General features: G+C 43.4%; 1 protein-coding gene across 1 annotated transcript in view; it reads right to left on the bottom strand.

Moving 5' to 3' along the window:
• Positions 1–15,354, bottom strand: part of RIMS2 (regulating synaptic membrane exocytosis 2) — a 417,536-nt gene that overhangs the window by 302,067 nt on the left and 100,115 nt on the right. The window contains exons 12-13 of the mRNA XM_025192862.1: positions 7,283–7,439; positions 2,527–2,643 (exon numbers count right to left, since the gene is read on the bottom strand). Coding sequence (XP_025048647.1) covers positions 2,527–2,643; positions 7,283–7,439 — 274 coding nt within the window. The remainder of the gene's footprint in view (positions 1–2,526; positions 2,644–7,282; positions 7,440–15,354) is intronic.

Here is a 15,354-nt window from a genome sequence, read left to right on the forward strand (position 1 = left end):
GAAAGAAAAGGTAGTAAAGGGAAAGCAGACTCTGCAAAATATGTGTGTTCTCCAAAGGGATACATACAAATCTAAATCCACAGTTTTAAGGGTTATTGATCTAAATTTATAACTCTTGCAAGGATGCTGATTTATTTTAAGTGAAAAAATAATCAATTAGATTTCTCAATTCACTGTTTTATGACATTAGAAATCAGTAAATTGGCCTAACTAGCCAACTAAGTAACATCTCTCCTGTAGTAATGGTATGAAAGTAGCAAAGATTTTAACACAAAATATGTTGAAAGATAACTACACAACTATATGAACTACTTACAGCTTAAGTGATACAGTTAAAATTTAAGATGAAAACATTTTGGTTGCATTTCATTCCCTTTTTCTCCCTTTCCCCCCAACCAACTTACAGGTTTGTTCTGTTTTGGTTACTGCGAGTAATGCTTTTTTCTAATATGAAGTACTAAAAAAATATAACAGTAAAATAAATTACGATTTGCAGTCTGTTTAAAGATTTTCGTGTCTCACTTGCATTTATTAACAAGACAATTAATCTTTTAAAACACAATTATCTTTTCTATTCAGTATATCAGTAATCAAACCACTGATTCTCTATAAAAAATAGTTCATTAACAACTTCAATTATGTACTTTTGATGTTACTTATGGGATTATCTGTCTGTAGTAATCAGCTGTACGAATATATTACCTTGGTATACAGTAATTACAGCAACTACATGAGAGCTAGAAAAACATGCTTAGTGCAAATGGGAAAATATACCAGTATTGCTAATTGATATCTGAAAATAAGAAGTACTGTAGGATTCAGCAGTCTTACTTGTATAATTCAAAGGGAATATTGCCAGCTTGATATATAAAATGGATTTATAAATAGAGGCATATTGCAAACAGAAAGGTTCTTTACATGATCCAGAGTCAATGAGGTAGAAAACACCCAATCTTTATTTGTAACAACTGACAGAAAATACCTGAGGTAATGCAGCAAATTTAGCTATTTTAGCAAACTATGACCTGTGACTCACTTCTACTCCATTAAAATTCCAATAGGTTAGTACATCTCAGCTCACAATTTACAAAGTTCTGTTAGGCAAAAATGTGTATCGTGGTAAGATATGAAAGCTAAATACACAGAATTCAACTCTCATCTCCACTACAGTGCCAATACAAGTGTTTTTATTAGTAAATGGTTCCTAAAGCTATGAACAGATAAGAATGGTTAGTGTTATATTCTACTTTACTTATGCGCATTTTACTTCAACCATTTTGCGCCCCAGAGAGTTCACTCCAGCTTACCTTTATCTTTCAAGTAAGGATTACATTCAGCAAGTTGATGTCTAATTTTGCATAATTATATTGTCTCACAAGACAGACAGATGCCTACTACTCAATAGTAGTTTTACATAAATATTGAGTGCAAAGTATGTCCTTTATATGTTCTTTATATAGATCACCAACTAAGACTAGTGGAACATATTTTTCAAAATAGCCATCAGTTTAGAGTCCTTAAAAATACAGTAAACACTGTTGTTAAAATATAAAATAGTTAAAATGACTATAGGCATGTGTAGACAAAACGGGGGCCCTAAATTGAAGCGGTGGGTTTTTAAAAACACCACTTCATTTTAGGACCAATTAAACACCCGTGTCATGGATACACCTGACTTACCTGCCTCTCTGGTGGCAGGGACGGGAGAGCGAGCTGCTAGCAGGCAGAGAGGTCCCTGGGCTGCGGCGAGGGGTGCTGGTCCTTCCCTCCCCAGCAGCTACACCCCCCCACCCACCCATCCAGGTGGCACCCACCCACAGGCACCCAGCTCAGGCAGTCCCAGGGGGCACTGCAGCCATGGAGGGAAGCACCGGACCCCACGCAGCTCAGGCAGGCAGGCAGGCAGGCTCTAGGGGGGGAAAAAGAAAGATCAGGCTCGCCACTTTTTTTTTCCCTCTCCTGGGTGGAACCTGCCTTCCTGAGCTGCTGTCAGGCTGCCTGCATGGGCTTCCTGCAGAGCCCCTGAGCTGCAGAGAGCCTGGTGTTTTGCTTTGCGGATGGTAGATAGGGCAGCAAACTAAAACACCTTGAAGGAGTTTTAGTTTGCTGTGCCCCAAGTCATTTAAGGTGCATTACACTACCTAACGCACAATACACCACCGAGGTGTGCAAACACCAACACCTTTAAAGTGGTGCAAAAGCATTTAGCCCACTTTAAAGTTTTGTGCACATATGCCCCTCGTTTTGTCTACACACAGCCAAAATGCAGTGAATCCATTTGCCACCTGCATAACAGATTTTTCTTAGAGCTGCATTTTCTCTTCAGAAGAAGAAAAATAACGTGACAGTTCTGAAAGTCATGTGTACACTGATTTTTGGATACATTTATATCATACCAAACCAAAGCAGGGTATTTCTATTATTTACTTTAGTGTACTTAATTTTAGGAATATTATAATGCATTGAAATATTTTATTTTTTATGCCTATCATATAAACTCATTTCTAATTCCTGCACTATATTTACCTCTCTCTGTCTGGGGAGTAGTGGTCATCTAATCCACGATGTCTATCCATTCGGTTCATGGTATTATAATGTGCAGGAGTAGATCGTGTCCCTCGAGGTCCCTGTTCCACATTCCTACTGTGGAAATAAGCAACAACAAATGGAGGGTAGTGAACCATGTCCTTTTTACTGACTTATAAAATTAGTTGTTAATGAAATGTCAGCCATAAGATGCATTAACATAAATGTCTTGTATTGCCACACAATTTTAAGCCTCACGGTAAATTTCTGGCATAATGCCTTTCAATATTTCAGAGAAAAACTACATCACTATTGCACCAGAAATATTGCAATTTTAGTGGACAAAGTGATTTGATCCATTATATTTGTCAAGATGACCTTTGCTAACAGAGTGGCACAGGCTTGTACCTAGCACAATGGGACTCAACCAAGTTGTAGTACCACAGTATGAATTCTTAAGAGTAATAAAATTTCTTGCACTTAAGCTAAAGGAATAACTGGAACCATAACAGACTCTTATCCCTTATATGAAAAAGCAATTAGACAACAACATACTTTACCATATCCCTCACAGACATTTAGGGTATCTCACAGAAATGTTAGAAGGCAGGAATACTAAGTTATATTCCTGGCCTTTTTATAGCACAGCCTATTGTATAAATATGGCAGAACAGACTTTGTCTACTACATTACAGATTTTTGTTCTAAACCCCCTTGTACCAGAAATAACCATACGCACTTTCTCCATTGCTATGCTACTAAAATAGGACTTCAGGGGGATACTTTTTGTCTGTTAGCATGAAACATTGTTCAGTTATAAGCATGGCAAAGTATACATAGTTATTAAAGTGAGCCAGTGGAAGAACTGAAACTATAACTCTTGGGTACTAGTAACTTCTGCCTCTGAATCTTGTGCCCAGACCTCTAGTCTATGATGTAGGTAGCTCATTACAAATGTCATATAAGGAGTTATTCAGGTCTATACCATGATCAATGGAGACAGAATGATCTTAACAGCAAAACTAAACTTGCAGTTATCATATGGACATGGTGATAATCAGAGGCTAATTATTTGGACAAATTAGACTCCTATTAGGCCAACAAAAGGCATCTCTTCAACACCAGGACTATGCCTCTACCAAGTTTCAAGTTAAATATTAAAAAAAATAGGGAAAATGATGTGTAAAACTACATATTTTATTCCTAACTCAATCTAAGAAATGGCTGAACCATTTTTGCTGAAAGTTTTAAAAAAGACAACCGGAGAGACAGCAATCATGAAAATAATTCAGATTAAGTAGTTAATCTTGGTGTGGCGGCGAGGCACCACCACAGGCTCCTGAAGGGGAGAGAGCAGACCCCGCAGGCCCCATACCCCAGGAGCAGAACCCCTGGTAAGGATGACTCACCTCCCGCACAGCAGCTGGAACAGGAACCGCGAGCGCAGCCGCGGCCGCGCGAACCGGTGTTATGCCGGCTGTTTAATCAGCTGTTTCCAGCGCAGGAAACAGCTGGACCAATCCCAGCGGCCGTACCGGCCGCTGCGGGAAAGTTTAAAATCCCCGCTGGAACTAGGGTGGGGGGAAAGCCGGAGAAGGAGGGTGCGGGCCAGCAGCTCACTGAGCATGCTGCGGCTCCGGCGTGGGAAGGGAGCGACACAGCCTGCGCAGCTCCCGCAGGCAACCCCAGGGAGATCTTTAAGCCCCCTGCTGGAAGCAAAGCAGGGGCATCTCTCCAGCTCCCGGCAGAAGTGGAGGCCAAGGAGGCAGGGGAGTCCCTTGCAGACAGCTGGAGGGAGGAAGCATTTGAGCCCCCTGGAGGAGGCAGGGGTAGAGGAGGCAGCTCTGCAGCCCTCTCCTCCACAGGGGAATTTTTTTTTTAATTAAGATAAACCCTGAGAAGGGGTAAAAAGCCACCACAACCAAGAAGGCAGGCCCTGGGCCACCCTACAGGGCCAAAGATCATTATTGACTGACATCCACCCGGTTGGCGAGTGGACAGGGTGTAGGGGAGGTGGAGCCCCATGGAACATCACGCCAAACAACCGTAAGTACTACTGGCTGTTGGGAGAGCCCCTTGGGAAGATCTCCACTGGGAAAAACCCCCTCTCCTAGTTGTTTTTCATCAAAATCATGGCAGGCGAGTCAAGGGGAGGGGCTACACCCCGACAGGCCGGGCAGCACGAAGGGCGCAAAACGCCACACTTGGGCAAAGCTATAAGCAACTGAAAAAAAGATCTTATAATGGAAAGCTTCAAGCAGCCTTAACTACAGATCTACCCTACAACTCTGGTTAATGCATATAGAAACACACAGAGCCTGGTTCTGACTACATTTATGCCTGTTTAAATCAGGAGTAACCTCACTAAAGTTAATAGAATGATACTAGTTTAATGTGGTATAACTAAAATCAAATTAAGTCCCAGTCTGCATGTATTTAGAGACTTATTAAGTGAGGTTTTATTTATACTAGTGTCATATATCTTTTATTGGATTTTTATGTGCAAACCAAAAATCAGTTACTTTTGTGTGATGGTGTATAATAGGGTTATGCGAAATGGCTATGTCTCATTTTGATTTTGGATTTGGTTGTTTTGGAGGACAGTGATTTGTTTCAGTGTTTTGGATCACTGCTCTGTTTCAATTTGGCCAAGTCTGTTCCAGAATCTGTTTTGACACTGTTTCAGAGATTTGGATCAGCCAGGGAACGGCAAGCTCAGCCAGGCTGCTGAAGGTTCTCCTTTAGCTCCTCCAGCTGTGCCTGCCTCTCCCGGGGGTGAGGGGGAAGAGCTGTGGAAGAAGCCCCCATGGCTGCTCTGCCTGGTCCCAGCCCCTGCCCAGCCCCAGCCTTGTTCCAGCAATTAAAAAAAAAAAAAGCTCTACAGTCACCAGCTCTGGCAGTGGTGATCGGGGCCTCTAAGGGCTCATGGCAGAGCCCCCAGGTGTAGCACAGGGCAGTGGGGGGCAGCGGGGATCTCTCCCCAACCTGGTACCTGTGCAGCAGCTGCCCATGGTGTAGGTGCAGCGTAGCTTGGCAGGGCAGGGTGAGTGCGGGGCTTTTTTTTTTTAAGTTCTGAGATGCTGGGGCCAGGTGTGGGAGGCCCATCAGTGGCAGGACTGGGTGGGGGGGAGATTGGGGAATGGATGCTGTATGGGGGTGCTCTGCCATGTGGCCCCAGAGCCCCTGCTATAGGTGGTGAGTGTGGGCTTTTTTTTTTTAAAGTGCCAGGAGGGGGATGGGACCAGTCAGGGAAGCCATGGGGATTTCTCCTGAGGCTCCCCCGGCTGTGCTCAGCACAGGCTGCACCGAGCAGACTTGGGTGCTGGCGCTGGCCCCAGTCAGCAGTGGCAGCATTCTGTCATCCAGTGCACAAATCCAGGGTCCCATGCCCCCCAGGAGGGCTACAGGGCTGTGCCAGACTCTTCCCCGGGGGTGTTGGCCCCCGAATTTGCAAGCAGGATGACAGCAAGCTGCCATCTTGACCCCAGGGCACTGGGATTGGAAGGGACCTCAGGGACAGGTTGCAGACACTGGCCAACTACAAATATCAATATCAGAGCAGCCCTTCTGTCCCTCTTCTTAGTTTCCATTTCCCTCAAAGCCCGGCTCCGAATCATTCCCTACAAGCCCGGCTCCGAATCATCCAAAACCTCTGAAACGTTTTGGATGGTTTTGTTTCATTTCGGAGATGTTTCGGAGACTTCTGTTTCATTTCAGAGTTGGTGTTTCAGGTGCCAAAACAGGCTGAAACACCTCCGATACAAAATGGCTGCCGAAATTTCACACAGCCCTAGTGTATAATAACATACATATGATGTTACCTGCCTATTGATAATTGGGAGGAAAGTAGTCTGTATTGTTAGTGAGGAAAAAAGTGAATCACTATATAAAGGAATAGAATATCAATAGGTTAAAATTAGTTTTAAATTATTAAAATGGAAAATAGAAATAAAGAAAAATAGCATGGCTCTAGGAAGAAAGCATACATATATCTATCTCTCACTCCAGCTTCAGTAGAGCTCTGCTGAATCACAGCAGCTGAAGACTGGTCCTAGATACTGGTAACACCAACAAAAAATCCATTTTATACATCCAATTTTCTGTCTCCTAAAGAAAAACTCTCATGAAGGTAATGTCTGTCCATGCTGAACCAGATTATTCTTTAAGAGTATTTTGAGTCCTCTAGGAGGCATTACCTTAAATGGCTGGAGTACAGAAAAAGTAACCTGATCTTTTTTTCCACAGCACATATAATATTCAGAGACTTCCCATGGAAAAAAAAATTGTATTTCCTATATAAAAAGTGTGGTTGTAAAAATGTTAATGTATTTTTGTTGTTTCAGGCATGTCAGAAAAACTAGTGACAAAAGGACCTTTGAAATTTCCAGAGCTTATTCATGCATAGAGACAGTAGTATAAAATAGCCATTACCAAACTGATTTAAAGGACAAAATGATTAATCATAAACATTTAACCTTGTATGTCTTTCCAAGGTAGAAAATAATTTTTAGAAACCCCCCAAAACCCCACTCTTGTTTCAGATTGTATTGTATTGTACTTCTGATCAAACCAATAACAAGAAAATATAACTTATAAATTAGTATAACTTATAAATTAGTATTATTTCATAATAGCAAACCAATGCATCTGCCACTCACTATCTTTGTGCAGTGCATATTTATCTCTGATATCCTCACAGATTCCAACAGCACTTCATTTTACACCTTGCAGGCATTAAACCTGTGCAATGATTTACCTTTGTGGAGGAGGGACACTAGGAGACCATGACCTAGTCCGTCCTATACTATCTCCACGATGAGGGGACCCTGACCGAGAGCAATGATTGGATGACATCACTTGTTCTGGCACTGATAGTGTTGAACTCTGAAGGTCTCTCCCATTATGTCGGTAATCTAAAAGTAAATACAGAAGTTCAATGTAACTGAAATGACATTTGAGCTCCTTTGTCTATTTCCTATTTTAATAATCATGTAGCACATACAGAAGATGCCCATAAAGAGCACATCTTAGAGCCCAAATGATGTTTTAACCATTTGTGGTATGCCTGTTTTAAGATGTGCATAAAAATGTGTGTAGTAGTTTCCACAGTTATTATAGAATCCATTTTAAGTATCCAAATAAGCATCTGATTTACCATTTATCTGTGAAGAGTACAATGCATTGAAAACATTCATTTAAACAAGATTTTTATTTAGAACAAGCATAAATGCAAAATGGGTTACTGTGTTTTCTCACAAACTCTGTTGTAGTGATTATAAAATATAATATCATAATAACTGCTCACATAGAAGAATTTTGCTAAGTTGAAGCCCTTAAATTTGGTGATCCTAAAGAAAGGTACACATTGTAGGGACCCAATACAGCAGAAAGGGTACTACTCCACTACTACTCCTCTCAGGCCACCCATGCTGCCTCCCACCCCATCTCTCCTCTGTGGTAAAGCTGCAGCCTGAGGGGAGTGGCAGCGGTGGCCAGGCCATGATAGCAGGGTAGAGACGCAGCCCAGTATGCAAGTAACTGGCAGTGGGAGGAGGTGAGGACAGTATGCTCCCAACCCCATCTGTTACTCCTCATGCTGCTGGCAGCACAGCTGATGCAGGGGTCCCAGTGATGGCAACAAGGAGTCTCCCTTCCCCGCCCTGCCCTCCTGTGTTGGGTCATGCCCACTGGGTTGCAGAGGTGGCTCCTACCCATGCCAGTCTGGCTAGGCTTCAGCCCTGTGCCTGCTGTGGGTGCTCAAATGTGGGGGAGCACATGGCTCCACAGACCCCGTCCTAACACAATGCCTGTGTCCCCCCACCCCCTGATCCATTATCTATGCCCCTCCCCCCCTAGATTTACCTGTAGGGAGCTGCAGGAGCTGCTCTCCATGCTGCCTGGCTACCATGTGCATGTGTGCATGTACACATGCGTGTGGCACCCCCTGCCTGATTGCCCTCTACCTGCTCCCCCAGTGCCACTCTACCAGCCTGCAAGGGGAAGCCCATAGTTTCTCACATTTTTCTCCTTTAAAGGAGAATCCATTTTTAAAGTTTGTTGATCCATTTTTTTAAGTTTGTTCGAGACCCTTTCATATATTGTTGTGATCCACTTTTGGGTCACACTCGCAGCCCGTGGGTTGAGAAATACTGATCTAAACTATAGTGACTACTTTGTAAATATATGTAAGCAGGACTATGTAGATGACATATTATATATATATATATAACCTGAAACTAACTGCCTCAAGGGTCAGTGTGCTAAACAAAAGGACATAATTAAAGGCCTACTAAGTAACAGTACAGAGTGCAATTACATGGGATTTTACATATGATCAAGAGAGAGAAAAGGAATGAAAGAAACAGATTTTCTAAGATTGTTCTATGCACTATTCCTTTAATAGTAGATTTATGAATGAGGATCTCACCAGAATGGCCCTATACCAGTAGTTATAAAGAAAAAGTTGGCAGGATGCACAGTCATTAGGATAGAAATCTGTCCCCAACTTTAGACTTAATGGAAGATGACAAAAAATAGCAGCATCTTGTGTTTAAATTTGCTAGTTTTTTAGACTGAAGTTGCTTCTATTTAAGTGCCTTCTATTTAAGAAATATGAAAATGCACAAGGCTCTGAAGAAGCTTTCATCAAGTTTGTCAGGACTACATTAATATCAGTTGACATGGAGGTTTGGAATATAAGAGAGAAAGGAATTTCAAAATTGTAGCCCAAGACAAGATATTGCAGACTGCTCTTCAAACAGCTTATGACAGACCTTAATAAACATCAATTTAATTGACTCTTCATTTAAAAGAAAAGTTGTGCTAGTGAGATGTGTCTGAATTCACTACACTGTAAATTGTTTCCAGATAAAATGATAAATCTTTCTGGTAAATACTTCTGAAATACCAGGAGGGCTTGAAATACAGCAGAATGATGGAAATCTGCTAATCTGTCAAGAACCAGCCATGTCCAAACCAGGGTTTGTAGCATGAGAAACAGTAAAACGACCTAATTCTGACCAATCATCTCTGGGACGGGTCACTGGTAGCTGCAGCAGTGCTGAGAAACATACAGATCTTGGTCTATATGAGACTGCTAGGAGAACCAAGCACTTTCTCCTATTGTAACAAGACTATAGCACCACATTTATGTCTTACCTGCCATATTTAGTTTATCCCAAGATGTAGTTAGCTGTCAGTGGTGCAATTTTTTTAGTCCTTAACATAAACCACCACATTATATATTGGTACTGGATGCTCAATAGCCTCTTTGTACTCTCAATAGCATGACTAGCAGAGTTATAAGCAGTGGTCCTGCTTTTCTATGTTTAAAAATTCCAAATTGTCTGATTAACCCCCTGCCCAAATCAATGTTTTTCCATGATTAAAATGAAACATCACTATATATATAGGTATCAGTTAACACAATGTTTTATTGCTATATTTACAGTTTTAAAGCAATTTGGAAGCCTACCAGCCCTTCAATCATTATAAGAAAATAAATTATAAATACGGTAAAAGTTCTGTTAACTGGCATCTTACAAGCCAGCATGCTCAATTAACCAGTATGCCGGCTTGCAAGATAAAGCGAAACTGGAAGTGCCCACCATGGCACTTCTGGTTTCTCCATGCTGCCATGGACTGGGGCAAAGCAGCTTGTGCTGCCAAGCCCCCATGGCCTAGGGGCATAACAGGCTGTGCGGGACCTGCCTCCCTGTGTGGGAGGGGTGGCAATGCGCCGGGAGGGTCAGCAATGCTGCAGGAGGGGTGGCGGGATACCCCAGACATGGCGGGAGAAGTGGTGGCCTGGGCCACTTAATTAACCGGCATTTTTTGTTATCTGGCATCCCCTATTCCTGGGGGATGCCAGATAACAGAGCTTTTACTGTACCTGCATATTTTGGCATTTGATTTTGGTTTTTTTTTATCCTGGAAAATCAGAGCTCTCTGTGCCCCCTTCACTTACCAAAATGCAGATCCAGCTGCAGCTGTCCCCCTGCTGCTTTGTGGCACTAAGTAGCCCTCATATGCCAGTGCCCTTCCCCTGCCCATGCCATTGCCCCTCATTCCCAACCCACAGGCCCATGTCTACACTGGTACCTCTCATTCCTGATCTGCAGACCCCTAGCCTTACCAGTGACCCTCACTACCAAACCACAATCTTCCACCCTCTCCGGCCATGCCCATGCCCCTCACTCTCAACCTACAGTCCCCCAGCTCTGCCAGTGTCCCTCACTCCCGACCCACAGCCCCCAATGCTCCCACCCCTGCTGGTGCCCCTCACTGAAGACCTGCAGCCCCCTGCCCCCCACCAGACTTCCTAGAGGGCGCCCCAGGTGCTATCCACCCTGGCTGACCCTGTCCTGCCCGGACACACAGGATGGTGGTCTGTGGGGACATGGTGGGGACAGCCTCCCACATGAGATGCATGCAGCACACTTCATGCTGAAGCATCTGCAGCAGCTGGGGCACCACATACTGCCCCACAACACCAGCTGTGGTTGGGGCTGGGGCTGGGGCTGGGGCTGCGGCACAGTGGGGAAGGCCAGCACCATGCCCCACCGCATCAGCATGAAACAGAGTGTGGCTCTGGCCCAAGCCATGCTGTGGGCAGCAGGAGGAGGAGAAGGTCCATCCCACCTGGGCCAGAGTGCAGTAGCTGTACCAGCTGCAGCTTGTGAGGGCAGCCACAGAGCACACAGGCTAGAGGAAGGAGAAAGGGATGCCTATGGCAACTGCACCCCATCCCCCCACTGCCCTGGGCTGGGGCTCCTGTACTGCACCAGGCAGCCTGGGCCTGGTACCTAGTAATAAATAAATAATTAATAAATTTGTTTTATTTAAAATGTATTTTAATACATAATACATTATTATTTATTACTTACATAGAGTCATAGCTATGTGTATCAATTTACTAAACAAATAAAGCTTCCCCCACAAAGGTATAATGAACAGAGATTAATTTGTCAATAACAGACTAGGAATTTCTAATTAAAGCAGGGGAAGGAAAGGTATTTGTAGAGGGCATCTTTTTTCTTGCATTCCATCTTCCAATAGGCATATATGGCTTGGTCCTATTCCATGTATTAGATGTATAAGTGGATTTATGTGCTAAATTACAATTTTATTCCACCTGCTTCAGTCCCTAAAACTCCACAAATGCATCCATGTTTGTCACTGTTGTCTTAGCCTTAAGACTTAGTCACAAAAATACAGAGGAGGAGAAAATGCACATCCTTTGTATCAGTTTTTTTCCAGGTACTTGAGCAGAGTGGAATAAGATTACATTTAGATACATAAAAGGTGGAGTAGGATCTGATCCCAGACTTTTATTTGGGATCTCTGGAATCAAAGGAGCTGGAAGGCATGCCCCACAGCATTGTCAGTCGGCTAATGGATTAAGCCACATACAAGTGGTGTGTGACTGGGCAACACTCATGTGGATCCAAAGTTGGAGTCAATTTACATGACTGTGGTAAAAATGTTACTGACTGAAAAGTTGTATGACAGGGATGGGGCAACTGTTGGCATATGGCAAACCAGTGAGTATCTACTACATCACGCTATATCTACTTGGCAAACTTACTGTGCCCAGTTGCAGTCCTTGCAAACACACCACTCTGCCTTCTGAACCAGAATCAATGCAGCCATATCCATATGCCATTGCCAGTGGCTTTATTAGCATAGGGGTGGTCTAATTGGTACTGCCATTTAACAGCAATAATTAACCCATCTAAAACAGATTCTTATTTCACTTTACATATCCAAATAATACTAAGGCAGCAGGCAAAGTGCATTTTGACGGTTTGTGGTCCAACTCCATGCACAGTGTGGCTACACACGTTTGCATGGCTATTCAGCAAACCCAGTAGTCTGCACTCTGACTGGACATGCATGCATTTCTGTATTTGCATACCTTGGGAAGTGTAAATCCCAACACACTAGTATGGAAAAAAATCATGACTAACAGGAACTAGATGTTGAAGAATGAGGAAGGCAGATTCAAGAGGAGGCCTGGAATAGAGACTGGGTAATGTCTAACCTATGTACTGGTGGTTAGTATATGAGGCAGGAATGGCAAAGACCTATATGTTCCAATGCCCTCTGGGTGTGGGGGCCCTACAACCTGTGTTTTCTGTTTCCTGGGTGAGTGCTCTGGTCACTAAGATGTTGGGATAAATTACGGGAGAGCTTCATCTTCTCTGTTTTTGCCAAGCTTCAGTTTTAGGACTTTCGTTTCAGGCACTTGTGTACAGACTCATATACCCTCCTGGCCCAAGCACAGCCTACTGTGCATGCTTAGAAGCTTTGGGGACATTTGCAGGCCTGCACTGCATATGGAATAGGATAAAAAACTTGTTAGCAAATGTCATAAAGGCTGGGGAAGTGTTATTTGGGTATGCAAATGAGATAGGTTTCTTTTCCTCATGTGCTATGTAGAAACGGCTATGCTGCTGCTGTTCAGGAAGTAGCCCATGGAGAGCTGTGGGGTGTGCTTGAGGGCACCACTGCTGGGCAGAAGAAGTCTGCAAACCAAACATGGCCTCAGAGGGAAAAGAGTTGTGAGCTACACTGGGGATATATGCCCCAGAAGGGAGAATTCTGTGCATAATATATTGGATTGAGTAGAACTACTGTAAATGTTCTCATACAAATTTTTTTTTATATTTTGGTTTTTTAATTATTAAGAAACTAGGCCATGTATACATTTGCTCAACGAATTAAATGGCACTGTGAAAATATTTATTAATGATCTAGATAGGGCTTTCCAACTGGCAGCTCATGGGCCACATGCAGCCTGCAAGGGTTAAGTTGAGACCCCTGGGCTCTCACTTGGGCACTGCTCCCCGCATTGCTCTGACTGCAACAGTGCCCAGAGTCTCTGGGCTCCAGCTCCCTCCTCCAGTTGCTACAATCACATCTACACAGTACAGCAGTACAACAGGGAATGCAGTACAGATGGGGGGAAGGAGGTATGGATCAGGGTGGCCTGCATAGGCATGCAAGGCAGGGGTAGGGAGCATCCATGCAGTGGGCAGCCTGGTGAGCTGTGCCCCATGCAGCATGCAGCCCCTGCTGGTGGGATCCCCAAGGGCTAAAAAACTGGACAGCCCTGATGTAGGAGTTAAAACCATTTCACTGTTATCCTCCCATATTCTGAAATAAAATGACAAATGAAAAATAAGTTTATAATGGAAATGATAGACTGACACAGAGAACCTGGAATAATTAAAAATATGCTGCACTTTAAATTTACTAATTTGTAATGTATTACAGCCAGGATGCTTACAATGCACCTTCTCTAGTTTCACAGGGATCCTGCTAGCCCTGGTAATATCTAACATCTTCATTAAAAACCTGGAAGAGGGGATAAGTGGCATGTTAATTCAATCTGCTGATTATATTAAACTGGAAGGTGTTACATCATTAGGGAGGACAGAAATAATAAAGAAGTCCTAAGGGATGCCAGAAATATGGAGAGAGTGAGATTAAACATGGAGAAAGTCAACTTAATACATTTGGGGAAAATAATCAGTGAAATATTCAGAGAGAAGCAGAAACCTGGGATGTCTTAATGGTGAAAGAGACCTAGCAATGATTGTGAATATCAAATCTGATATGGATTTATATTGTAATGTGATGGCAAAAATGCTGATGAGATTTTTTTCCTGCACGGACACAGGCACAATGTAATGTATCAAGCACATGATAGTCCTGTCCTTTACAGTCTTAAGAGATGTCTTTTAAGATGCTGCATACACATATGCAGACAAGGTTCCTTGGGTGAATTTGATATCTTTTATTAGACCAACCCAAATAGTTGGAGAATAGTTATTAAGCAAGCTTTCGGGTTCAAAAACCCTTCGTCAGGCTCAGGAAGCTTCAGCAGTTGGTGCGTGCTCTTCCTGGATGGAATGAAAAGTAAACAAGCCAGGGGCTGGGCTGGGGAATCAGTTGCCAGGCAGATTATAATCAACACTTCCTCCAGATGATGGGAACAGCTATGGGCACTAAAATGGCCCCACAGTATGCCAACCTTTTTATGAGCCACCTGGAAGAAGACTTCCTCAAGAACTGCACCATCAAACCCTTGCTATACTTAAGATACATCGATGACATCTTCATCATTTGGACTGAAAACCTGCAATCTCTGATTGAGTTCCATCAGAAATTCAACAGTCACCATCCCTCCATCCGACTTTCTTTAGAATACTCCAGCACCAACATCTCCTTTTTAGACACAATGATCAGTATCCAGAAGGGTAAAATACAGACCACAGTATACAAGAAACCGACAGACCAACATACATATCTGCACAGAACCAGCAATCACCCTAAACACACCAAAAAAGCTGTGATATACAGCCAAGCCCTCAGATACCACCGCATCTGTACTGAAGAGAACACCCGGGATCGCCACCTCACCAATCTTAAAAAGGCTTTCACCCAGCAAGGACACTCCTCCAGAGAGAGGGATCTCATGTTTGAAAGTCACCAGAAGCAAACTTCCTCAAGCCCAGAACACACCAAAAGGATCCAGACCGTGCCAGGACAAGAAATGCAAAACCTGCCAGCACGTCTCCACCACCCCCACCATTACTACACCCCACAACAGAGCCATCAGCATCCCAGGATCTTACAGCTGCACCTCCAGAAATGTAATATACCTCATCCAATGCACCAAATGCCCTGATGGAAAATATGTAGGAGAGACCAGACAACAACTGCGCACCAGAATGAACGCACACCGGAAATCTATCAAAGACAGAAACACTCCATTACCGGTAGGGGCACATTTCTCACAGGAGGGCCACTCTCTCTCCAATC

Source organism: Alligator sinensis, unplaced genomic scaffold (assembly GCF_000455745.1).
Source record: "Alligator sinensis unplaced genomic scaffold, ASM45574v1 scaffold911_1, whole genome shotgun sequence".
Classification (NCBI taxonomy): Eukaryota; Metazoa; Chordata; order Crocodylia; family Alligatoridae; genus Alligator; species Alligator sinensis.